The sequence below is a fragment of the Mustela nivalis genome (genome assembly GCF_964662115.1).
Source record: "Mustela nivalis genome assembly, chromosome: 5".
NCBI classification, from domain to species: Eukaryota; Metazoa; Chordata; class Mammalia; order Carnivora; family Mustelidae; genus Mustela; species Mustela nivalis.
In genome coordinates, this window is record NC_139024.1 from 40740092 (window position 1) to 40767409 (window position 27318).

The following is a 27318-nucleotide window of genomic DNA, read 5'->3' on the forward strand; positions in this document are numbered from 1 at the left end:
TAGATAAATAGGATAAATTTAATAGTGTAGGTACAGGGAATCCATACAGACATGGAAACTACAAAGACAGGCAAAATGAGATCTATACGTCATCCCGAACTAAGAAGGGGTTGGGACCTGGAACTTCACTGGAAAGGAAAACACTTCATGGACAGGAGAACAGATGTTTGGTAATTAGATGTCTGCCCTGCAATACAGGTGGGTCACTCAGATAAGATTTATCTCTGCTAATAATGCTTTTTCTGGAAAGACTCTCAATTTAGATTCTTCTATGTGATTGAAGAGGGACAAAAGTTTTCTTTTGCACTCTCAGGATCTCAAGTGCCTTCAGCTCAGAATAATCCATATGCCAAGTGGCACATTGGGCGTGGGGGTGGGGTGCTGTCCTGAAACCCTTCAATGCCAAGGAAAAGAGGAGGTGGTGGTGTCTTCTAAAAAGAAAGAAAAGAAAAACGTCACAGTCTCCATACAGAGGAAGAAAAGGATAGGAGAGCCCCAGAGGAGTATAGCGTCCAGTGTTTGACTAACCTGGAGGCTAAGAAACCAAGCGGTTCCTTGGCTTCCAGAACTGTTTCCTTAGCTCTCAGATGGGAACGATGGTACCTATTTCAGAAGCCTCTTTACTGGAAGGCCTCTTGCACCAGCCACAGGCTTTTGCAGAACTGTCAAGTGTTAAACAATTTGAATATTTAACACAAAGAATGAATAAATGAACGAAGCCGCACATTGGCTTTGTTTGCGTATCTCAGCCACTCGGATCATCCGTTTGCTTCTCAGAAAACATCATGGAATGGCTTGAAAGGTCCCATCCAATTTAATGTTAGATATCCTCCATTTCTTCCCTTCCATCTCAATTTCATTCTTTACGAAAGCTTGCTGGTACAATTCTTTATGTGATGAAATATAACTGGCCCAACTAGATCAACCCTGCTTCATCTCACCAAGAGTTCCTTCCTTCCCTTTTCATCCACCCCATCTTCCTCTTTTCCTCAGTTCTCACCCCTCTCTTAAGCCTTCAAGAACCCATAGGCTTCTTCCTCGGAATCCCATTTTTTCTAGAACGAAGCATGTACTGCGTCCTTAAGGTTGCATGCTTTTCCCCAAATTCAATGTATTTCCCTCAGTTTTATTTGACTAGTTATAATTCTTTTTTTCAACTCCCACCATGCTTAGAAGTGTCTTGCACCCAATCACATTACTAAAAAAGAAGTTAGAAAAATCCTACTCAATTTCCTTATCACCGGATTGCTCTTCTTTACCCCCATCAGCTCCTGGCTCCCAAACAAAGCGGCCCACGACCCCGCGGAGCAGCGCGCGAGCAGCCAGGCCCCGGGCCCCTCTGCACTCTCAGCCCGGGGGTCCCGGAGCCCGCCGGCAGCGGGTAGGGCCGGGCCGCTTCCGGCCGCGCAGTTCCTCGCTTATACCCGCGAGCGCCGGGGAACCCCGGAGGGGCCCGGGGAAGGGTCGGCCTCCGCGGGCCCAAGCCGAGAGGAAGACGGGGACGCCGCCCGCTTTTGCAGACCCCGGAGCGACCTTAGCGGGCCTAGCGGCGACCGCGCAGTGACCGGCGCCGGGGCTGCCCGACTGCCACGAAGCCACCGCCACGTCAGGGCAACTTCACAAAACCCGGGCGAGGGCGGGTGACGCACACCCGGCGACCGCGGCGGGGTTGGGCCCGTGGCCAGACGAGGAGGCTGACCTCCAGCCCCGGCGCCCGGTTCAGCGACGCCCCCGCCGGCGCCGGCGCCTGCCGGGCCCTCAGGGAGGCGGGGGGAGCCGCGGAGGAGGCGGCGCCATCGCGAAGCCCGCGCCCCGCCCGCACGCTCACACCCCCACACACCTCCCGCCTGCAGTCGGGGCCCGGGCTGGGCGGCGTCTGCGGAGGCTCCGTCGGCCTGGCCCAATCGGCCCGAGCCCGCGCTGACACCCGGGCAGCAGCGGCGCGGAAAGGTGGAGGCGGCGGGCCGGGAAGCCGTAGCCGGGACAGCGAACCGCCATGGAAACCCGCTACAACCTCAAGAGTCCGGGTGAGCGGGGCCGGAGGCGGCGGGCGGCGGCGCCGGGTGGGCCGGGGAGGGCGGACTGACCCTTGGGCTCCCGGGCCCGGCGCTGCGGTTCCCTCGCGTCCGCCGCCACTCGCGGCTCCGCTTCGGGGTTTCGCGTTCTACGCGAGACCGCCGCCTGCCGGGATGGTGCAGGCCGCAGGGCGGCCGGGCGGGCACCCGCCGCCAGTCGTGCGTACCCGCCAGTTCCCCGCAGCACCCGGACTTTCCCTTCTCCTCATATTGGGCGCGTAGTGCAGGGTCCTGAACTCATCCCTGGGAACAGGTGTAAAGGTGATGTCGGTGGGTAATAGTTAACAGTCCCTGGCGGTACCTAAGCCCAGACGGTCGTTATCCCTTCGTCGCTGCCACCGGACTTTTATTAGCTGCTTGACTCACTTGCATGTGAGGATTTGGTTGTTTAAATATCCCATTTGCAACATTGGGGGCGAATGGAATTACAGACCTAGAGGAAAGATTCTGTGCTAAACCAACTAACCTAGAACTAAGAAAACTAGTTAGAGGGGCCGTGTACTTTAGAGGAAACCATGATTTTTGCCGCGACGGCTGACATGATACATGTCTGTGTTCAGTCATAGAGACTTCCTGCATTTCGTGCCCCTGCTTCATTCACAGAATAGCCCGAACAGTCCTAGCTTCAAGTTCTTTCCCGGGGCCGTGTAAAGATGCAAGAAAAGTCAGCAGCTCTCTCATATTAAGGCAGGCTGGAAATGAATCACTAGGGCCTGTAAGTGGTATTTATTCTCTTCTGTCTGTACCTTGATAAATTTGTCAGGAGGGAGAAACTCCACAGTTCAGCTCTAAATGATAATCCTACAATATTCGTGATGGTTTGACCAAATATTGCTGTTTCTTATTTTTTCCTTCCAAGAAAGCATCCTTTCAGTAGGAATCAGCAAGATTAGCATCCTTATGAAAAGAGCTGACATTGTGATTTTTTTTTTATTAAGAAAATACTTAATATGTAGAAACTCCAGAAAAGTCCGAGGATATTGATTGAACAGAGCATTGTGAGCTTGAGTGCGGTCGGGCTGAGATGTGATCTTAGGTGACCAAGAGAGTGTAGAATGGGTCATAACATTTGGGGGGGGGGTCCATAGAGTTTTTAAAAAAAAATCTGGTGAAGGCTCTGGGCTTTCCAAGAAATGCATTTATACAATTCAATTTCAGTGGGTTAAGGACCCCCCCTTGAACCCACACCCCTCCCATCTCCTGAACACCTGGGGAAGAAAGGAATTTAAAAGAGAAAGGGAAAGAAAACCTTAGTTTTAAGGTTAGATGGTAGAATGCTTAAACTGTTTAGATTGTCTTAGATTTAAATAAAACTACGTGGCTAAAAATGTACGGTGACTCCTTGGTCACATGGTACCAAGTTCCTTAGGACAGCTGAGGACCTTAGTGGAATGTCCAGAGAATAATGGAAATATAAGTAATAGTGCAGTTTAGAATGGCGAACTGGTGGGTCCCAAGACATTGTTGTTAGAGCACATTGCTCAGGTTTGATAGGTTCTCATACCTGAAGTTATGAAAAGCTTTCAAAATTCTCCAGAATTTTGAACACTTCCAAAGTATATGATCTGTCATCTGGCTGAGCTTTGGTCGACATGCCTCTGTATTATAAATTGCTTCCTCTTTTTGGTATCATTTCCTCAAAGGTGGTATTGCTGTTCTACACTAAATTATTTTTTAAGATCTTTTGTTGTTGTTACTGTGTGGATCATTTGGAGTTCATGGTGAAGTTGAATTAGATGATAATATGGCACTTACTCGAAATGCTAGGAGGCATGGTGAAGCTTCCTTCCTTTGTTTTATTCTCAGTCCCGTGATATTTTTAGAGTAATGCCTATGTGAAAAAAACTGTTTAAAAGCACTGCACAATGGAAGGTACAGAACCTTTTCTCTGTAATGTGCAGTTGTCTTAGAGGTATGGATCATACAATTAAGAGAATACACATAACTGGTTCAGGGCCAGTGCTCTAGCATGTGGATAGTAATTTGTTCACTTTGTAATTAGGAAAAGTTATTTCTTTGTGATTTTTCTGGAATGGACTTGTGGTTATGGGCAGAACTCTGTATGGAGCCACCTCCTAAGCCTCTGACTTAGCTTTTCAATAGTTGCTATGCATCAAGCTCCCCGATCCCTTTTTGAGTCTGCTCTGGCCAAGGTAGTAGGGTCTCTTAGTACAAAGTAGGGAGATCTAGGTATAAAGAACGTTCTGTGGGAGCTTTCTTCAGACAGGCCTGTGGGTGTGTTTAGCAGGTGATTGGTGCATATGAGATCGGTGCAAAGGCATCCACTATCTCCACCAGAAACTTGGGCATGACCTATGCATGCCCTTAATGTGAATTACTGGTGATTTAACATCTTCACCCAGATTTCGCACAGACTGAAAAAAACTTCTATGAGGTAATAAAAAACCCAAACTCATCAATTTACTCTCATACCCCAAACTTGCACCTCATCCCTTATTCCAGGGATTGACAGCAACTAGGCACTTGTGGGAACCATCTTTGCTCTCTTGGTCTGTGTCTTTATTCTAGCCCCTAGCCTGGAACGAACACACACACACATATGTGCACACACATGCACACACACAGGCACCAGTCCATGCAGACAAGTATTTATTTATTCGGCCACTGTTGTCTCCAGATCCAGTAAAATAAAATAAAATAAAGCAAAACTGATTTGATCACTCCCCAAATTGAAAGATTTTCAGTAGCTTTCTAGTAGCTGTAGGTAAAGTTCAGAGTAAAGTGTTTAGCTTGGCCTACAGGGCTGCTCATGATTGGATCTTTGTTTGCCTTTCTCACCAACCTCATTTCCCACAACTGTGCTCCTTTGCTCCCCCCCATCTCCTTTGTATTTTTGCCATGTATCCATCTTGGTGCAAGTGACTGTCCATATGGAGCCCCTCTTCTCACCTGTATGCCTTGATTCCTCTTGGAACCTCTGCTTGCAAAGGCTTCCCTTTAATCCATTGGAAATTCCCATTCTTCATGTTTCTTTAAGGTTCAGCCTTCTTCAGCTACCCTGGGCAGACTATTAGGTAGACTATAAGGTAGTCCCTGTATTTGTATACACTTAGTCAGTGGTTTTTTTTTTTTTTTTAAATTTTTAAAGAATTTATTTATTTGACAGGCAGAGATCACAAGTAGGCAGAGAAGCAGGAAGAGAGAGAGGAGGAAGCTGGCTCCCCGCTGAGCAGAGAGCCTGATGTGGGGCTTGATCCCAGGACCCTGGGATCATGACCTGAGCTGAAGGCAGAGGCTTTAACCCACTGAACCACCCAGGCACCCCCTTAGTCAGTGTTTGTATTGTAATTGTTTTCATGTCTTTCTCACTATGAGTTTTTTGAAGGCAAGAAGCAGGTCTTGGTTATCCTTCTGTCTCCATCACTGAGACATTCTTTAGATGTTTGTTGAATGGGTACCTTTCTAGGGTCTTTCTGGGCAGAAACACTAGTCCTTAAACATTTACTTAAGTGCTTTCACTATGGGAGCAGGAAGAGGCACTTGGGGAGCAGACACTGTGTTCATATCCTCAGTATACCTGCCTCCTGCATTTTAGGTATGCTTTGGAGGTTGATTATATTAAGATACTTGTTTTCCAAGAGAAAGTAGACACATGAGAGATAGTGACCTGTAAAAGATCTCTTTAGCTAGAGCTTTGTCTCCAAAGCCCAACGTAAGCCTAGTGAGGTAGAGCCTGGGCATGAGAAGATTGCTAATGTCTGGGCCCACTGAAGCCTAGAGCCTGGATCTAGAGAGATCATATGGCCTCCATAAGATCGAACAAGAGCAGGCATGCAGGTGCTCCCCACTTCTTTCCCTGCCCTTGCACATCTTATCTTACCATGGTAGAAGAATTCCTTGAATAACCGAGCAAAGCGGTAAGAGAGGAGCTGATCAGAAAAAGCTTCCTGACAATGTGATATCTAGGGATGGAGAGTATCAGGAGTCTGCTAGTGCAGACTATGCACTAGCCCCAGTTGCCAGGCAGTATTTCTAAACTTGGCTATTCCATGGAAGTAATATTTTTGCTTGGGAACCAGAGAGCCATGCCACGAAGCCAACCACATATGTTTACGGCCTGGTTTTGAACCAAGGAAGAACCTTATATCCCAATCTATTTCTGACCTTAATAACTTGTGACGGGGGGAGGTGAGGGGAGGAAGGAAAGGAGAATTATATGAAGAAATTGTTGACTCCCTTTCGAAAGGTACAAACATTGAAGAAAAATAAAAGTAAATGATTTATTTTAAGGATTTAGAGCTTCAAAATGTCAGAGCCAGAAGTTTAATGCAGCCTAATTCAGAGTCCATATTCTTTTGCACTAAGCGTTTACAATATATGTAATTTCAGAAAAAAAAGATCATGAGAACACTAGACTAATATTACCTCTGTTTGGCTACATGGCTTTAGCTCTCACATGGTATGTTCCTTTAAATATATTCTCCCCCCCCCCCTTAAATACATTCTTAAATCAACTCTGACCCTTTCTTACATCTCTCATAATATCTAGGTACTGTTGGGTGTTTATTTTCTTCTCTCCTACTGAACTGAGCTGAGTGGGAAAGAGGCAGAGAAAATGTGGTAAGGGGATGGAATGACATAAAATCTGTTCTTCAGCTTAATTATTCAGCCAGCTGATGAGGAATGAAGGGGAAAAAATCTCTATGGCATCTTTGATTGCTGACAGCAGCCAAATTACCTTCATAACAGCTTCCATGATTTTATTTATATCTAATAATACTGATTTGAAAGAATGATATTTTTGTGTGGCTTTACATCGGGGTTTTTCCATCTTTGTTCTAAGGGAGCTGTTCTGGTTGAAGAAGCCAGCATGGAAGGGCCTTCAAGCTGTTTACTCCCTTCAGCCTAGTCTATCGAAGGGTCCCATGGAACATATAGAGGTTCTCATTAAACTTTTTTTCGAACGAAGGATTTTATCTTATTGTCAAATAAGATTGAAAACCATTGCCTTTAATCAGATGTTTGGAAAGAGATTTTTGGAGGGATAATAGGAAAATTCAGGTAAGCTAATATTTGAGTGCTTACTGTGTGCTAAGCCCCGAGGAGCCTGCAGTGAGTAAATTGTTTAGCAGGAAAGACTGGTGTTAAGTAATTACAAGTGAGAAGAACTTTAGGGAACTCAATCTAGTTTCTAGGGTAGTGGCTTCCAAACCTGACTGACCATTAGAATAACTTGGAGAGTATTTCTGGTCTCCACTCCCCTCCAGGATGCCTTAGAAATTTTTATCTGTCCAGGTTATCTGTCCCGGTCATTCCTCAGCATGCACAAGGGAAGGTGTCAGGGAGACCTTCCTGAGGAAGTTCCTTAAAGCCCATCTAAGTGAGATAAGGAGTGGGACTGGGAACAGCACTGCAAGCTGAGGAGCATGACAATTGCTTGATAAGAAACATATAGGTAGGGGTGTCTGGGTGGCTCAGTTAGTTAAGTATCTGTCTTCGGCTCAGGTCATGATCCTGGGTTCCTGGGATTGAGCCCTGCGTTGGGCTCCCCGCTTGGTGCGAGTATGCTTCTCCTCCTCCCTTGGGCCCTCCCCCCTGCTCATGTTCTCATGCTCTCTCTCTCAAATGAATAAATAAGTTAAAAAGAAACATACGGGTACATATTGAGAGACACACACACACACACACACACACACACCCCATCATGTTCTAGATACAAGGCTTTTGTTCATTTCTTTGGTTTCCCCCACCACCTGTCCCATGACTACAAGCTCCTTGGTAACCAAAACTCTATTTTATTTTGGTCGTAGTGTAACATCTAGTATATACTCAATAAATATTTGATGTTCATATACTTTGATCAAGAGAAAAAAGTCTGTGCTTATAGGGACCTAGTTCAGTGCAGGAGATGGAAAAGAATTAGTAATTATGGAATAGGATAGTGACTTAACTTTTACCCCCACTTAGGAACTCTTGATTAATATGAAATTTTGGGAGTTCCTGGGTGGTTCAGTTGGTTAAGCAACTGCCTTCAGCTCGGGTCATGATCCCGTGGTCCTGGGATCAAGTCCCACATTGGGCTCCCCCTACTCTGTGGGGACCCTGCTTTTCCTTTGCCCTCTGCCTGCCACTCTCCCTGCTTGTGCTTTCTCTCTTTGTCAAAGAAATAAAATCTTTCAAAAAAATATGAAATTTTATGCAGAAGTCCTGATACATACTGAACTGTTTGGTTGTATGTGTGTGGCAGGTGTTCTCAGTTAACCTCTTTCCCCATAACATTCCAATGTATACTTCCATATATTTTACTTTTATTGTTTCCTCTGCCTTTTCATACCCATGCATACTGTTTTTCTTTCAGATCTGTATATGACCCCTTTTCTTTTTTGTCTGTTCTCAGGTTAGGTGTCTACCTGGTACATACTTTTCTTAAAGCACATATTGAACTACATCAGTTGGTTTTCAAGCAGAGTTTTGGGGAGCTTGGGCTACCCAGTTTTCCCCTGGCATTGCTCTCCTACACCAGTATCCTGACCTTTTTTTAGCACCTAAAACTTGGTGAGAGGGACCTTTGATAGCAAGGAAGGAAAAAGGGCACAGATACAGATGGGATTATAGGTTGTCAACAGTCATTTATTGTGGAAGTAAAAGGCTGTGCCATTAACTCCAAGAGGTGGAAGAGGAGTAAGATAAGTAAACAGGTGTGAAATAGTCTTGGGGTGCTAGTTGGAATGGGCTGGTGGGCTTACCAGAGAAATTCAAGACATTAGGTAGCATGTGTCTAAGAACATCGTTGGGTTGGGTCAGCTAGAATTGCATTTTATTAGGGGATTATGAAAAAACTCCTAAGAGCCATATGTGTGGTTGAAGAGGGAAGTGAAGATAGATGTAAATGGACATAGAAAATTATGGGGTCTGTGGATTGGCAGTTATAATTAAGCTGAAGAGTCATTTCAAAAAGGAATTCAAGGGGCATCTGGTTGGGTCAGTCAGTAAAGCTTGAGACTCTTGATCTCAGGGTTGTGAGCTCAAGCCCCACACTGGGCATGGGACCTACCAAAAAAAAAAAAAAAAGAATCAGAACTAGGGAGATTCAGTGACCTCTAGGGACACCCATTTATATTAATGCACGAAAGTGGGTGGAAATTCCCAAGAGGTGGAGGATGTGGTGGTGGGGGCGGTGTCTACTGTTCATGAGCATGAATTCCAGAAGGCACATTTTTGTTAATATAGGCATTTTAACAAGATAAGAGTTGGATTACCTGTGTTAGAATCCCAGTTGTCATTTACTAGTTGTGTGACCTTGAACAAGTTACCTAATCTTTCCATGTTTTCAGTTTCTTTGTCTGGAAGATGGGAATAAAAATGGTATCTATCTCATAGCATTGTTTTGAGGATTATATGAGTTAATGTTAGAGTGCTAGCACATATGAATCATATGTAAGTATTTATTAAATAAAATTAATACTGCCCTAAATATTTACTTAATATTTAATTCTTCCAATGCCTAGTTACCATGTCCTTCCCTTTTCTCGGAATACTGTTATCTCATAATTAAACTTTTACCATACTCAATTGAGCGTCCTCTACACATTTTTTTACTGAAATAGGAACTTTTTCATTAGGTTTGTTAATCTGTACTAATCTCTTAGAAAAGTATATTTTAAATGTCTCTATCTTGTGAATTTATTTTAGCTGTTAAGCGTTTAATGAAAGAAGCGGCAGAATTGAAAGATCCAACAGATCATTACCATGCACAGCCATTAGAGGTTAGTTTCCATCTTTTACATATGGATTTTAATACTTTAATATTTTAAATGAATTCCTTAAGATTTTTTTTCATTGCTTTGAGTCATTACAGATGTGTTTGGTGTGGTTTATTGGTATGTTTTCCTCCCTGCATTTTCTTAGTATTCATTTCATTAGCCATTCAGAATCCGACATGGTAGGAGCAAACTTCCAGTCTCTATAAAATGATCTCAGATGCTAAATTGGTTTTAGGTTTTGAGTATAGGGGAGGGAGAGGGTAATGAAAAGAAACCCAAACTCTTTATGGTTTGGAAGACCCCTTTATGGTTTGAAGGGACCCCTGCAGCTAGTCTGGGCTTCTTGCACAAACATCTCTATCTCCTTTCAGTCTTCTTATTTGTAGAAGGAGGGTATTTAAATGTGCTCAGTCTGTCTTCCATGATAATAGTGAAAATAAAATATAATAAAGTATGTACAAATATTTTGCACACTGTAAACTATAAAGTACTCAGGGACCCTAAGATGATGATAGCGTATTTATTAACATTACTATTTATAAATAAATATGCTCTTAAACATCTATGAGGGATAATTTTTTAAAGTTTGTTAAAATAATCCACATTTATAGCAATTATTTGATTATTAAAGGAATCATTTAGTTTAATTAAATCTGTAATCTAATTTATGAATATATAACATTGCTCAGCTGTTTTTAAATCCATTTGTTTAAAAAAGGTTAAAAAAAGATTTAACTCTCGTGGGACATGAATGCTGGATTAAATAGCTTTTATTTATAACTTCTTTTTTTTTTTAAGATTTTTATTTATTTATTTGACAGAGAGAGATCACAAGTAGACAGAGAGGCAGGCAGAGAGAGAAAGGAAGGGAAGCAGGTTCCCCGCCGAGCAGAGAGCCCGATGTGGGACTCGATCCCAGGACCCTGAGATCATGACCCGAGCCGAAGGCAGTGGCTTAACCCACTGAGCCACCCAGGCACCCCTATTTATAACTTTTATACTTGAGATATTTTGTGCAATAGAAACTATTCTAATAATAATGTGAAACATTTAATTTTTCTCACCCAGGAATATTTCTGGTACTCATTAATAAAGATGATCAAATGTTTTAATGTTAATGATTCCTTGCTGGTTATTTTTATTCAGGATAACCTTTTTGAATGGCACTTCACAGTTAGAGGACCTCCAGATTCTGATTTTGATGGAGGAGTTTATCATGGACGAATAGTATTGCCCCCAGAATATCCCATGAAACCACCAAGCATTATTCTTTTAACGGTAAGAATTCTTGGCTTTTTGGAATGCTTGTGATTTACTTCTTCATGGTGACTGCAAAGCATGGTTAGCAGACTCATTTTCATTAAGAAGTAAAGCAGAACATTGTTATAATTTTGTCTTTGGGGATCAGAACTTGATAGTACAGTTCTTTTCCCCCAAAAAATAATTCTAAAGAATTATTAATGCTAATGAATGTACAATTATCATAGTGTGGTTGCTAGGATTCAATGAATTAGGAGATACAAAGTGCTAGGCAGTGTCTGGCACTTGGTAAGTACTCAGGAAAGGGTAGTTAATGTTATTATATCTCTTAATCACATCATCACCTTCAACTTCTCATCTTTCTTATACTCTTTTCTTCAGTTTTCTCATTTTTATGTACAGCTCTGAAAATAAGAACTGTCACAAGGTCCTCAATAAATGTTAGTTTATTACCATTTATATCTTAGAATTTCTGTCTTCACATATTTCAGCTCCTTGTGAAGGAAAACTGTTGGTCCAGTTTTCTCTAATTTTTCCTGGAGTGTTGTTCATTTGGAGTAAATTCCTCTTTTATTAAGCTCTCCTTCCCTCCTTTCCTTTAATTTGCAGGTAGGTCTAATTATCCTCTAACCATGAAAAAAGCAAAACAAATAAAACGCAAATCTGTATCTCTCCTACCTCTTTAAGCTGTTTTGTATTCCTGTCTTATGAATTTGCATCATCCTTATGAAAATCACTGCTGTCTCAGAGCTGCCTGCACCACTGTCTAGTTAGGTGACACCAGGTCCTTAGGTTTTCTTAGCCTCTGCCTGTCTTCTCTTTTAGACCCCTCACAGAGCCTAACTCAGTACTATACTCAGAGGAGGGCATTAGGACATCATGATACATCAATTACTTAGATTTTAGAAAGGTGCTACAACTTCTAAAAACAGCTTTTATTGTTTTACAAGTATTTGTAGAGTGTCTATAAAAGGACAAAAATCTGTATCCCATTGAAGATTATATTCTTTTCAAGTTTTTAAAAAAATTATTTATAATATAAATATATTTATGCTTACAAAGTATAAAACATTAAATACATACATAGTTTTTAAAATGTCTTGTTTATTCCTAAGGCTAATGGACGATTTGAAGTAGGCAAGAAAATCTGTTTGAGCATCTCAGGACATCATCCTGAAACTTGGCAGCCTTCATGGAGTAGTAAGTATTAATTTAAAGTGAGTATAAATCTTCTAGAACTCTAATCAATTCATAAGTATAAATTATAAGACCCTCTTGAGACTAAAAGCTGTTTTGGATAATTTGCTGTTACTGAATAAAGAATAAAAATTCTTTCCTTGTCTTATTTTTGCCATCATTTTAGTACAACCACCCTACCTGTACCTCTTCAGTGAAAGCCTGTGTGTCTTTTTTCTCTTTCCAGAGTAAGCCCAGTTCCTTTTACAAAACAACTTAGATTGATGTTTACTTTTTATTCCAGTAAGAACAGCATTACTAGCCATCATTGGGTTTATGCCAACAAAAGGAGAGGGAGCCATAGGTTCTCTAGATTATACACCAGAGGAAAGAAGAGCACTTGCCAAAAAGTAAGTTTTGCATTTCATTCTTTGTTAAGATTTAAATATTATTCTGGGTAATGGCTGATAGGGGATAGGCTCAGTTTCTTACTTTGTGAGTTACCCTGGTTTCAGGGTCTAGTCTAGTTTTGCTGTTTTAGGATTTCATTTGTAGCAGTTTACTACGCAGGAATGACCAGAGTCTAAAGAATTGATTTCATGCTGTCTAGTTTTAGAAAGTAGTTAGTAATATCAGCCCACAGTGGGAGATACCTTTTCCTAGAAAACAGTTCTGATCATTTGTCTCTACATGGGCAGAATTACAGATGGGAAAAAAACCCCCCAAAACCAACATAATTGTTTATATGTAGTTTTCCGTAAGATTTAAAAACTTCTTGAGGGTAGGGAGGGAGTCCACTTTTATCTTAGCATCTACAGTATTAGGCTCAAAGCAAATGCTCAATAAATAATCCTGAATAAAGTAAAGGGGATTTTCTTTATTAAATTATGGCTTCCTGGGGCGCCTGGGTGGCTCAGTTGGTTGAGCGGCTGCTTTCGGCTCAGGTCATGATCCTGGAGTTCCGGGATCGAGTCCCGCATCGGGCTCCCAGCTCCACAGGGAGTCTGCTTCTCTCTCTGACCTTCTCCTTGCTCATACTCTCTCTCACTGTCTCTCTCTCAAATAAATAAATAAAATATTTAAAAAGAATTAAAAAAAAATAAATTATGGCTTCCTAGTGGTCTTTCCTTCTCACTTTTTTCAGATGCGTTCTATCCGTATAATCCAGATTAGTCATCAGATTGAGTAGCCTCTCCTTTGAGTAGTGCAAAAACTAATTCTTTCTTTCTTTTTTTTTTTTTTTTTAGATTTTATTTATTTATTTGACAGAGAGAGATCACAAGTAGGCAGAGAGGCAGGCAGAGAGAGAGAGGAGGAAGCAGGATTCCTGCTGAGCAGAGAGCCCGATGTGGGGCTCGACCCTAGGACCCCGGGATCATGACCTGAGCCGAAGGCAGAGGCTTTAACCCACTGAGCCACCCAGGCGCCCCAAAACCAATTCTTTCTGTCTGTCTCTCTTTTTTTTAATTTTTTTTTTTTTTAAGAACAACTTCTAACCCAGTTTATTTTTTAATCGGTGTGCATAGCGAAGAGACCTTATAAGAAACCCTATCAAGGTACTTTCCAATCCTAGAATATTAGACCCAACCCTCAACAAATGTTAAAGATTCCAAATTGCAGTGAGGTGAAGAGGAAGAGTATTTAAAGTCACTTACTTCTGTAATTCTTGATCTTGACATTTTCCTGCTTTGGACTCTGCCGTCTACCACTTCTCAGACATATTATGTTAATTAAATTATAGTATATCTTACCCTTCCATTGCCCAGAATATGTCCTATGTAGATATTTGTTAAATCAACCAGATTTTAGTGTCTGAAAGGTTTGATAGACTCTTGGATTTCATCAACAGCTTTTCTTTTTAAACCTTATTTCCAGGTTCTGGGGATATACCTTACAGCAGCTGTTATTCACAAATTATATGTACTTGAATATATGCCATTTCTTTCTATTTGATTTTCTTGGTTGGCTTTCTATCTTGATACTTTTATCCAGTTCATTTCATGCATAAAGAAAAAAAGAACTTTTGTTTTTTTGTTCTAGACTTGCCAGTGTATATATTCTAGGTTCTTCTTCTATGATAGAGGCTTTTTATTTTTTAATTTTTTTAAAAGATTTTGTTTATTTATTTGACAGAGAGAAGTCACAAGTAGACGGAGAGGCAGGCAGCGGGGGTGGGGAACCAGGCTCCTTGCTGAGCAGAGAGCCCGATGCGGGACTTGATCCCAGGACCCTGAGATCAGGGCTTGAACCGAAGGCAGTGGCTTAACCCACTGAGCCACCCAGGTGCCCCTGATAGAGGCTTTTAAAAAACATGGTTTTGCATTAGTCCATGGTAGCATATTGTCCTTGTGGATAAGCTAATACATTAAAAATTAACCTTCCCCTTTAAGTTTCATCTGGCTTCTCAGTTAAGAGTGGACACACTTTAATGCAAATAATTTGGATACAGCTGACTCTTAAAAGCATAGGGACAGCTGTGCTGCTTCTGGTGAAACACAGATATTCAGCAACAAGTACTAAGTTAACAATACTTTTATATATATTTTGTTCACATGAAGTTGTTTAATAAATTTAAACAGCATGTTCCTAAAGACCAAAGGCTTCTATTATGTTGAAATGGGAATCCAATTAAACAGTTTTATAAAATGTTCAGCAATGTAACCATATATACTTCTGTATATTATGCATACTTACTTCCAGTCATATAAATCCTTAGCACTCTTGTGGACTTTAGGGCACTTTTGGCTATCTCTGGAATACAAAGGGGAAAATGAAAACATAGAAAAACAAATTAATCTTGGGAAGTAGTCTAATTAACAGATTTATTTTGAGTCTACTTAATATAATGAGTGATACATTTCAGAGTCTTTGGATTTTATATGAGTTGTCTGTCTTTCAAGTTATACTGCTATTTATTTTTTTTGTGTGTTTTTCCAAGTTTTTATTTAAATTCCAGCTACTTAACATACAGTGCAATATTAGTTTCAGGTGTAGAATTTAGTGATTTATCTCTTGTGTCCAACACCCAGGGCTCATCGCAAGTGCCCTCCTTGATCCCCATCACCTGTGTAACTGTACCCCCTGCCCCTCCACCGGCTCTCCCTCCACCACACACACCTTGCCTCCCCTCTGGTAACCCTCAGTTTGTTCTCCATAGTTAAGAGTGTGTTTTGTGGTTTGTGGTTTGCTTCTCTCTCTTCCCCGCCCTTCACTTGTTTGTTTTGTTTCTTACATTCTACATATGGGTAGAATCATATGGTATTTGTCTTTCTCTGACTGACCTATTTCACTTAGCATAAGTTATACTGCTATTTAGTTGAATAGGGTTTGTGAATTTTTTCCCTAGAAATATCTGTAAATTTTATTTTTGGTGGCTTTTTTACTGTTTTATGTATGTCTCAGCTAAATATAATTCAGATTTTATAATGGACTTTTTTCCACAGGCTTAACATAGTTTTGTTATGTGTGATCGTGAGGACAGTGTAGTTAGACATCGTATATATTTTGTTGTATATCTCTAAAGCTTAGTTTTCTTTAGATAGTATGTTGGAAAAAAAGTGGAAGCTAAGCCCTGGATTTTATTTTTTTAACTTTAGATTTTTAAAAGTTGAGATATAACTGACATGAGTTTTTGTTGTTTGATTTTGTTTTTTTGAAAGTTTTATTTATTTAAGTAATCTCCACACCCACCATGAGGCTTGAACTCATGACCCTGAAATCAAGAGTTGCATGCTTTTCAGACTGAGCCAGCCAGGTACCCCAACATGAGTTTTTTCTTTTTTTTTTTTAAACACCAACCTAACTTGTGTATTTGTCTCAGAACTGTAATAGTGCCATAACTATAGATGTATGTATATAGATGAATATGATATGGAATTATTCAGGGTTCTTTTACTTTAAATTGAATCATTCAGTATTTGAGTATCTTGAATTGACATTCAGGTATTTGATTTATACCCATCAAAAAAATTATTTCCTACCAGATCACAAGATTTCTGTTGTGAGGGATGTGGCTGTGCCATGAAGGATGTCCTGTTGCCCCTAAAATCTGGAAGTGATTCAAGCCAAGCTGACCAAGAAGCCAAGGAACTAGCTAGACAAATCAGTTTTAAGGTACTCTAAATTAGTGAATAAATTCTAACTATGTGACCCTTTTGTTTACTGCCAAATTCTGGATAGAAAGTAAAGCAATATAGTTCTGTTGCAATAATGTTTTACAAATAAGTTTTTCTTATTCCAAAACTAATAATGTACATTCACAGAGGGGTCCAGCACAGTGGTTAAGGGCTTGAACTCTGGTCCACGGTGCTGGGGTTCGGATCCTAGCTTTGCTCTTTATTGGTAGTAGGACATCAGACATGTTACGTGGCTTCTCTGTCTGTACCTTTTTCTTTTTCTTTTTTTTTTTTTTTTTAAAGATTTTATTCATTCATTTGACAGAGAGAGAGATCACAAATAGGCAGAGAGACAGACAGAGAGAGAGTTGAGGAGAAGCAGGGTCCCTGCTGAGCAGAGAGCCCTATGCGGGACTCGATCCCAGGCCCCTGGGATCATGACCTGAGCCGAAGGCAGAGGCTCAACCCACCGAGCCACCAGGCGCCCCTGTACCTTTTTCTTATCTGTAAATAATGATGTTACTTATCTTGTAGGATTTTTATAAGGATTAAGGGATATAATACTCACTTAATATAATACTCACATAAGTGTATTGTATTTAGAACTGGCCCTGATACTTAATAAATTTTAACTATTATTTAGAAGATAGAGTAATTTAGAAGAAAATAACAATCATGCATAATCCCATCCCCAAGAAATAACTGCTGTGAATATTTTGGTGTATCTCCCTTATGTCCTATTTTTTCTACATATGTTTTACTCAAACATAGAATTGCTTCTGGATTTTAATTAGCCCTATTAAAAAATGTCGGCCTGCATCAGGTAGCATGCTGCTTCCTCCCTGTTCACCTCTCTTACATCCCATCGGTCCTTTCATATCCAGTTCTTGAAAGAAATTTTTTCTTCTGTTCATTGTGTTGCTAAAAGAGGTGGTAGTTAATAAGTGTTGGTTATTTTCTTCCTTCTGAGGATTCCTTCTGTACTTAAATTGCTTTTCTGAAAATCGTAGAGCCAGAGGTATTTTGTACATCAGAATTTCGGATTTTAGAAAATACCAAACATACATCGTATTTTAGTCCCTGCAGTGGGATCTGGGGCAGTATCCCATAATCAAATCTATTAACATTCCCTCAGCAAACCTGGGAATGTCTACAGTAATGTGGGATAAAAATAACCTCACATGTCACACTTCACCTGGAAGTTACAAACAACTTAATTTGGAATTGTGGATTATGAACCACGGGTGTTAGTTTTGTCTTTCACCAAGTAACAGCTCCTTGAGAACAGGTTTTGTCTGTGCTTCTTCCTGAAATACCTAGCACAGTCTCAGACACAGGAGTGCTTAAGGTTTAACTGATTGATAGTTGATATTAAATTAGCAATTAAAATAAGTCCAACAGAGGATTAGTAGGTGTGGCTTATTCTGTATGTTTCCTGTTCTAACATTGCTCTTGGGTGTACCTTTTTTATAGGCAGAAGTCAATTCATCTGGAAAGACTATTGCTGACCCGGACTTAAACCACTCTTTTTCACTAAATGATTTACAGGATGATATACCTACAACATTCCAGGGTGCTACAGCCAGTACCTCGGTATGGCTCTTCTCTTTTACATATATGTATGTCTGTATCATTATCATTTTTGCAATAGGAGGAGACCTCTAGATGAAATACCTGAATATTTTGATTCTCCTGACCACCTCTCCCTCTAATGAGTCAGATTATCTTAAGCAAATTATTCATACTTTTGGGGTCTTTTTTCTTATTAAATGAGGTTAGGCTAAATAATTTTTAGGTCCTGTCATCTCTCTGGAATTCTGTGATTTCTCTAAAAAGTTAGTTACAATATAGCACTACACTTTGAATAAAACAAAATATACATACATTGGCCACTTTTTTTTTTTAAGATTTTATTTATTCATTTGACAGACAGAGATCAAAAGTAGGCAAGAAGCAGGCAGAGAGAGGAGGAAGCAGGCTCCCTGCTGAGCAGAGAGCCTGATGCGGGGCTCTATCCCAGGACCCTGGGATCATGACCCACTGAGCCACCCAGGCACCCCATTAGCCACTTTCTAAATAGGCACTGTTTCTTTAGCAGGTTTGTTAAGCTGCATTAACTCTCAGTTAATAAAGGACTAGAGCCAAAGATTTGCCTCAGACTTGCTCTGCCCAGTACTGTAGCCACTAGCCACATGTAGCTATCTAAATTTATATTTAAATTATTCAGAATTAAACTAAATTTAAAATTCAGTTCCTCAGTCACAGTGACACATTTCAAGTAACCAGTAGCCACTTGTGGCTGGGTGGCTACCCTATTGGACAGCATAGGTATCAAACATTATCATCTCAGAAAGTTCTGTTGGACAGTGCTGCCTTGCACATAGTTAAGTGCCCAGTAAATAATTGTTGAATGAAAGGTTAAATGAATACTATGTGTCTTGTTCTGCCCTGACCTATTATCCAGATATTGGTGGGTATAGGTCATCAGAGATTGATTAAGAAAATTTGACTGGATAGTTGCTAAATAAGTAGGATTATGGGGGAAAAATATTGATTTTCTTTACATATATTAAAAGAAATATCTTTTTGGTAACATTGTTTGGTTGAGTAGCTACATCTTTTTTTCCCCTCTACAGTTTTAGAGAGTATTTTAAAGGGTCAGGAAAATTGAAATAGAAGCTGGCAAATACAGATTTGCCTTTTTCTCGGGAATAAGTTAGTATAATATGGGACTGAATGGTCCTGAGTGGTGGTTCTCTCCTTTTCAGAGAGTGAGATGGGCAGAGAGAAGTAGGTTGGAGAGAGAAGGGGAGAGGTGCATGGGAGGAAGTACTTGGAGGACTGGAGATGAGGGGGTATGAGGAAAAAGCGGATGCTGAGAGTTAAATCGTTTTTACATGATCCCCATGTAATTATGAATTGCAGAGGGATATTATAAATTATATTATATATATAAATATGAATTGTATATTATGTATTAATATATAATATATAAATATATTATAAATTAATTTTGAAGTATTAAAAATTGAGATTACTTTTTTTTTTTTAAGATTGTATTTATTTATTTGACAGAGAGAGAGATCACAAGTAGGCAAAGAGGCAGGCAGTGGGGCGGGGAAGCAGGCTCCCTGCTGAGCAGAGAGCCCGATCCTAGGATCCTGAGATCATGACCTGAGCCGAACACAGAGGCTTAACCCACTGAGCCCCCCAGGTGCTCCTACTTTTAGTTTTTAGTTAAAAATGGAACCATCTCATTTCAGAGAGGGAAGGGTGGTTATCTTTTCTCATCTAAAAGGACAGTCTCCTGATATTTATGGTGTGTTTAAATCTGTCTTCAGTCTCTTATATCTGTGTCAAGTTATATTGTATTTCATATATTGCAGTTATACTTATTCTACTTGTAATTTATTTTATTATTAATTATTTATTGTCTTCCCAGAATGTTAGTTTCTTGAGGCTCAGAGCGCTTTTTTTACTGCATTGTATCCCAGTGCCTGGCCTTGTGCCTTGTATATAATTGGTGGGTCAATACGTATTTGTTGATTGAATAAATGAATCTTAGGATTGGCACTTTTAAAAAAATACTAGAAATACAGGCAAAGAAATTAAGAAGTTTAAGTAAATTACATTGCACAACCAATAATATTATTACAGTGATATTTTCCATTTTGATTTGGTTTGATTTGATTTTTGTTTTAGTGTTTATTATTGCAGTATAGTTGATGTACAATGTTACACTAGTTTCAGGTGTGTCAGTACGTAAAACTTAGAATTCTTTTTCATATATACAGGTCATTGATACCAATTGCGGTTAAAACACTGAGAAGTAATCAATTGCTATAGTTGCACGTTAAGCTTTTAGTTATATTTACATACAGATTATCTCAGAATATAATTATATAATTTGATCACCATGGACGTAATTGAAACTTGGTTTTGGCTAGGGGTGGCTGCTTTACATGCAAGTGTAATATAAATTCACTAAAATGTTATACATCAAATCCCAGATAAGCTATGTTTTTTTAGCCTTGAGGGGGCGAGAGATTGCCCAAAGTCTAAATACAGCAGATAATATCAGGCCATCTGTTGCTTTTTGATGCAGATTTTTTTAGCTGTGTAGAAATGAGGAAATTACTGATGGTAGTTTTATGTTATTCCAGTCTGTCAGATTTTTTTCCCTCTTCCTAGGTATTGAAGTTCTGAATAAGCCATTCCATTTTGTATTAAAAAGCAAACACAAAACTCCTTCACAGATGCTGGTTATTCTAGATCATTATAGAAAAATTTATGTATTACAAGGGAATTATTTGTGATTGATGGTTTTTTAAATTAATTCAGTTAAGTACACATCATATACTTCTACCTTCCCCCAAATGGTCGCTTCATCTTAACTAAGGAAACAGAAACTGGTATGACTTACGTCTTCATTCAGTGATAGGTATATTTGGACAAGTTTAGGTCAACAGCAAAAATTTAGAAGTCCTACCATCAATTGTACACAGCATTTTGAAAATGCTAAAGCCAACTTCATGTGAACTGCCAAAATTTTGTCCAATTAGTCCTTAAACTCCAAGCAATCTAGGTTCCTCTGGGTCTGTAACCTTCAGGTGTTACCATTTTCCCTTGATGGGATTGTTTTTTGGGGGGGATTTTTTAAAAAAATATTTTATTTATTTATTTGACAGACACAGAGACTACAAATAGGCAGAGAGGAAGGCAGCGGTGCGGGGGGGGGGGCGGGAAGCAGGCTTCTGGCTGAGCAGAGCGCCCGACGCGGGACTCGATCCCAAGACACTGGGATCATGACCTGAGCCGAAGGCAGCGGCTTAACTGACTGAGCCACCCAGGCGCCCCTGGGGGATTGTTTTAAATAGGAAAAATTTTAGAATTTTATGGTGTGTCAGCACTAGTCAGTAATAGTAATATAGCCAGAAGGATCCTGAAATATGGGAATCTAATTAAAGCAGTATGTCTATAAAGTATTTCCATTAAGTGCATGTACTAAAATATCATCTAAAGTCAATGTTTTAATGGATTGTTCTAAATTTTTTTTTGAAAGATTTTATTTCTTTTAGAAGGAGTGGGTATGCATGAGGGGAGGGGTGGGGAGGGATAGAGAGAGGGAAAGGCAGAGAATCTGAAGCAGACTCCTCCCCAAGGTCGGACCCCCTTGGGTGGGTGGATCTCAGACCCTGAGATTATGACCTAAGCTGCAACCAAGAGTCAGCCCCTCAACCGCCTGAGCCACCCGGTGCCCCTAAAATGTATTAATCATACCAAAAGGGGTCTACAGAACTCTCCTAAGTAATGACTTTTTAAAAATCTTAATCTGTGGGGTGCCTGGGTGGCACAGTGGGTTAAACGGTGGACTCTGGGTTTCTGCTCAGGTCCTGACCTCAGGGTTGTAAGAATGGGGCCCCAATAGGGCTCAGAGCTCAACCAGAATCTGCTTGAGATTCTTTCCCTCTGCCCCTCCACTCTGCATCTGCATGCACTCTCTCTCTCAAATAAATAAATCTTAAAAAAACAGTAACAAAACCTAAATGTAGTGTCTCCAAAGGGGCATATTAACAGTAACAGTATTAATAATGACTAGCATTTAATCAACATTTGCATGCCCTAAGCACCTTATATCATTACTCCTTTTAATCCTTACACTACAGAATTGGGTATTATCCTTACCATACAGATGAAGGAGCTGAGTCTTAGGCTGAATAATTTGCTTAAGGTCCTGCATCTCCAAAGTGATAGAGCCAGCCGAATAATGCTAAGGCTCCCCGTTTTAGTCAAGTATATGGGCATTGTATTCTCCCATCAAACTAATGGAAAAAATAACACTTATAAAATAAAATCTAAAATAGAATCAATCTCTTGTGCTGGTTTCTGGACTTACAGCACCTTCACGTTTTTCCTTAAGAGCCTTCCCTGTAAGCCTTTAGCACTTTTGCTGAATCAGACACTTCTGGCGTCTTGGCAAAGCAGTTAGAAGAATGGGAGATTTCAAATGGAATGTTGCTGTATCAGCTGCTATATAATTCGGCTCTTCCCAATGAGTGCTTATTAAGATCCCGTATAATGTCTGTGACAGTGTGAGACCTCTTAAAATGCTGCTACTTTGTGGATCTGCTCCTTGTTGCTGGGAGTCTTGGAGTTTGAAGTCCCAAGTTCACGCAGCTCTAATTCAGTATCAGCATTGACTTTTATTTAAAGTCAGTAGTTCCTTTTTTATCTCTGTGTTATGGGTCACTACATTTGAGTACTTCCAAAGGACAGTTTTAAGAAACTCAGATTATTCACACCTTTTAATGTTGAAATGAATATCAGATTTCAAGTGTAATTTCTTCTGTAGGTAACTTAGATCAGCAGTTTCTTTCCCTAATGTTTATAGCTGTTGCCAGGACAAAGCCCATCCTTTTCCTTTTTTTAAACTTTGAGGGGTGCCTGGGTGGCTCAGTTGGTTAAGCTGCTATCTTCGGCTCAGGTCAGATCTCAGGGTCCTGGGATTGAGGCCCTGTGTTAGGCTTCCTGCTCAGTGGAGAATCTGCTTCTCCTTCTCCCTCTCCCCACCTGCTTGTACTCTCTCTCTCTCAAATAAATAATAAAATCGATTTTTTCCTCTTCTAGATAGTGAAATTTTCTCTAATTGAAAATAGTTTAAATGTTTTATATTTACTCACTTTTTAAAGTTATTCTGAAGAAAACTTGCATTCTTATTTTTTATTTGAAAGGGTATTGGTGCTAATATAACCAGCTCAAGGTGTTTTCAGTAAAAGAATTAAAGGCCATCCATCAGGTTATTAGAGGCAGAGTTAAGGGGTCTATATAAATAAAACGGAATTCTTATTTTGTAGAGCTTTCTTATCTATAAACCGTATTTAAGATTTTGAATCACGTGGTACCACATTGTGGTTATCCTTGACCAAGCAGTCATTGTAAGAATAGAAAGCAGTTGGTATCTTGTGCTTTGTGGGGCCAACTAGTGTGCCAAAGTATGCTTTACATACATAAAGTAACACAATTCAAATAGACAGTAATGGGTTCTTCTAGACTTGTGCTTAATTCATTTGACAGGAGTTAAAAGAAAAGATAATCGTGGCTTGGAAACCACATCTAATTTTTATAACTGTACTGCTGTGGAGAACGTATGGTTTGAAATTCTTCCCTGTGCTGTATGATTGTTGGTGGCAGCATGTTGATGCAGTTAGATAATGTTGAAAGAGACCTGGTTCATGAGAGGTAACACTCACTGTTGAGAGTGAAACTCTTTGCCATTTAGTTTGGCAAACTTTCAAGCTGAAAAGAAATCAGATTCCTTCTTTCCTTGGCTCTCCTGCAAGAAGCGAGGTGCCCGGATGTTTAACAGATATTGCTGGAGTTACACCTGAAGGGAGAGTAGAGAGCCATCTCTAGAGCAGATGGCTGAACTTTGTCCTCATCTTGTTTGTTCCTGATAAAGTCCTCCTCTGCCTGATGCGTTCTCAGAATAAGTTGTGTTGTTGGCTTATTTGGGAGAGTGAGTAATTACAGCATTCAGCTCATTCTGGGTAGTTTTGCCTTTAGTCATATTCTAGTGCTCTGAGATTCTTTGTACTCTTGAATAGATAACAGGTATATACACAAGTTTTCTTTGCCAGTTTCAAACAAAGTTTCCTAAAATTTCCTAGTATGGAGCCCAGAACCCCTCAGCAGCATCTCTTCAACAACCTGCTCAGCCTGTAGTTAAGAATACCTCCATGAGCCCTCGACAACGCCGAGCCCAGCAGCAGAGTCAAAGAAGTTCGTCTACTTCCCCAGATGTGATCCAGGGCCAGCAGCCAAGAGACAACCACACCGATCATGGCGGATCCGCGGTTCTGATTGTTATCTTGACTTTGGCATTGGCAGCTCTTATATTCCGACGAATATATCTGGCCAATGAGTACATATTTGACTTTGAGTTATAATATTGTTTTGTGTCTTAAGAGCTGTGACTCAACTGCTTCATTAAACATTCTGCATTGGGTATAATCTAAGAATTGTTTACAAAAAGATTATTTTGTATTTACCCTTCATTCCTTTTTTGATCCTTATAAATTCAGTATAGATAAAGCTAGACTTTCAGACTATGTCTGCTTAGTTTAAGGGACTGGAAGTCAAAGTCCCTTGTCTCACCATATGACCTGCTTTACAGAGAAATAACTTATTGTTGTTTCTCATGCCTCAGCTTCTTTTTATGTGAATTTGTGATACTTTTCTGTATGACTCTTTTTGAAATTTTTGGATTAAAGAAGGTGTTTAAAGTTTCAGTGAGTATTACTGGTTACTCAATACCATTTATTGAGTACTCTGTTTCTACTTATGTAGAATGATATAGGGATAAGAGTTGGAAAGGGAAAGTAGGGCTCTTCAAATAGCTTGATGAGAATGTCATTCATAGGAGATATACCGGGATGCCCATTCTGTGACTTTGTGTCCTAAATGTCATTCAGTGAAAGTAACTATTTCAAACATTTATGAGGAAATGAGATCTTTGTTATTGGATGTTATTTGGAGGGAATAATGCTTTGTAACCACTTTGATATGCTGTTATCCCCTTCTCTCCCAAATGCACACAAGATTTACAAAGAAAGGAAACGGTCCTCCACAGATCTTTTTTTAAGGAAAGAAGGGTCCAAGCCAGGAAATCACTTGGTTTCCTTCCAGAAGTCAAATGGAAGGATCTTCAGATTTTAATGTTTGCTCTGCTTTGAACTGTATCTCTTTTGGAGGCATTATATGCCTAGCTTTGTAATCACTATAAATTTAATTATTCTAGGAATATGTATAATGTTGAAATATTTCATGTACCATTTTAATAGAAAAGCTCAGGGCCCAAGTAAAAGTGATAGAAATTAGAAAAACCTTTCCTTAGAATTGTCCACCTAATCAGAGCCCAAGAAATAATTTTCAGTGCAAAATCAGTATATAAGTTAGTGCAAGCTAGCTCCATGGATTCTGGCAGATAATTTTATCATCATAATGCCTGGTGAGAACATATAATCACAGAAAAACATTGCCTTCAGCACATTCAGTATAGCATTGAGGGCCCTCTTGAGAGTATTTGTTAATGAAGATTTAATTTTTAAATACAGGCAGTCCCCTGCTTTCAAATAGGTTATATTCTAAAAGTGCATTTGTGAGTTATTTATTTTGTTTTGTTTACAACTCAGTGTTGTAAATGGTGTTCAGGTTCTAGACAAGTCCAAAAAGTCCATAATGTATCTTGAATACTTTGGAGGATGGTGTTCATAAAGTCCTTAATGTAGTTTTAACTAACTGAAATTACAGACAAGATAGAAACAATTTGTAAAATGGTATTAAAGGCAAATTTAATTTTTACTGCTGCAATGGGCTTTTGTTCTGTTAATTATCAGACACAATTTCTATTTTCATCTTATAGCCATTTGTCCTTTATGTCCACATCTAAAGTGAGAACATACTGTATACTATTATATAATACAGAATTGTCTTAAACTTGAATAAATTAGCTTTTTAAAAGTGTTTACAGATTGTTTCTGTTATATCTATAGCCAAAGTTGGTAAAGTCTTAAAAAAGCTCAAGGACTTTATGAGGACCTCCTCTGTCAGGAAGATTAGAGGTGACATATTTTATATAACTTTATTGCCATGAGAAAGCATGTTCTGAAGTCTTTGTTTGGAACACAAAATATTATAGATACTGGTTCAGTGGTCTCCTAGCAAGAGGTCACTGACCCACCTGGGAAGACCAGATAATGTTACCACCGGAGAAGAAGCAAGTCTCCCTGCTCTCAGCCTATGCTGAGATTAATCGTGTGCTAGGAACAATCTTCCCTCCACTTCCTCCCAGTCAAACCTGAGCCGGCCTCTGGATCTGTGTGATCTTGTTACATGTTTCCATGGGGTGTACCAATACTTTTAAGATTGATTAAGCCAAGAAGATTTTGCACTGTGCAGGTCCTTCTCTATCTGATTTGCTTCTCTTCCCTACCTTGTCAACTGACAGGCCACCTTCTTGTTTGTGTTGGCATTTTTTAAGCGCCTGATAGTACATCTCTGAAAGTGGCACATTCTTTGTTCTTTCCCTTTCGGCTCACAGATGCTACCTAAAAATTCTTAAGTTGTCAGTCGGATGCCCATCATAGAGCCGATGAGCAAAATCAATCTTTGGGGCTATTCTTACTCGAATGCCACCTGAAGAGACTTCAGAAAACTTATTTTTAAAGCCCCGGTTTATCCCTTTAATTAGAGTGTAAGGACAAAACCAGGTGTGTGATCTGGCTTAGGACTCCTTCCCCTAGTCCTCAGATTTAAGTTAATTCATGGCTTTTTCTTTGACCAACAAAGCATATGAGTACATATCAAGGTAGTTAAAATAGCATGCTCGAAAAAAACATAATGTCTCTTTCACCTGTAACTGTTTTAGCCAATGAAAGCTTTCAAATTTTATGTATTGTGGGGCTTATATGTAGCACTTTACATTTTCATGCTGCTTATTGTTTTATTCTACTGAAATAAATGAATTTCATCAAAATTCTCAATGAATTTTTTAAAAAGCCTTTAAAATTGTTTATCATTTTGACTATAGCAATATATTTCCTATTTCAGGAGAATAAGAAATCTTCTTGTTATTTTTGGCTATGAATAAACCTGGTATCTTGAGACCTCCCATTTTTATAGACCACAATCTGTAAACAGGCAAACCTCACACATTTGGACTTACTTGAGCAGAATTCTAAGCTGAAGTACTGAAAAGCCTGTACTGTTGCATTATTTGCAAGTAAGTATATGATAAGTGACTGCATTTAGTGAACCTGACTCTTGAAGACTAATGTGTGCATTAACATGGGTGCTGTTTAAGCCTTGTGGGAGGCTGTACATTGCTCAAAAGCTGTTTGGAACACCTCTTGAACAGTTGCCTTCAGACCTAGTTTGAGCTGCTCAATAAAACCAGTGACTTTATTCATA

At 39.7% G+C, this 27318-nt stretch overlaps 1 protein-coding gene and 1 long non-coding RNA gene across 3 annotated transcripts; one reads left to right on the top strand and one right to left on the bottom strand.

Annotated features, from left to right (window-relative positions):
• On the bottom strand, positions 1–1560 carry LOC309864788. The gene is made up of 3 exons (XR_014311759.1): positions 1425–1560; positions 529–662; positions 1–431 (listed from the first exon to the last, which is right to left on the bottom strand). It is a non-coding gene; the product is annotated as an uncharacterized lncRNA (long non-coding RNA).
• Positions 1183–27318, top strand: UBE2J1 (ubiquitin conjugating enzyme E2 J1). Of its 2 annotated transcripts, none has more exons than XM_082730598.1 (8): positions 1183–2027; positions 9729–9802; positions 10946–11077; positions 12175–12259; positions 12540–12645; positions 16219–16348; positions 17824–17943; positions 24018–27318. In XM_082730598.1, the coding sequence occupies exons 1-8, from the start codon at positions 1997–1999 to the stop codon at positions 24294–24296; spliced, it is 957 nt and encodes a 318-aa protein (XP_082586724.1). In that variant the 5' UTR covers positions 1183–1996; the 3' UTR covers positions 24297–27318. The 2 variants fall into 2 exon arrangements, with proteins under 2 accessions (XP_082586724.1, XP_082586725.1); XM_082730599.1 differs by lacking the exon at positions 1183–2027 and adding an exon at positions 2641–2790.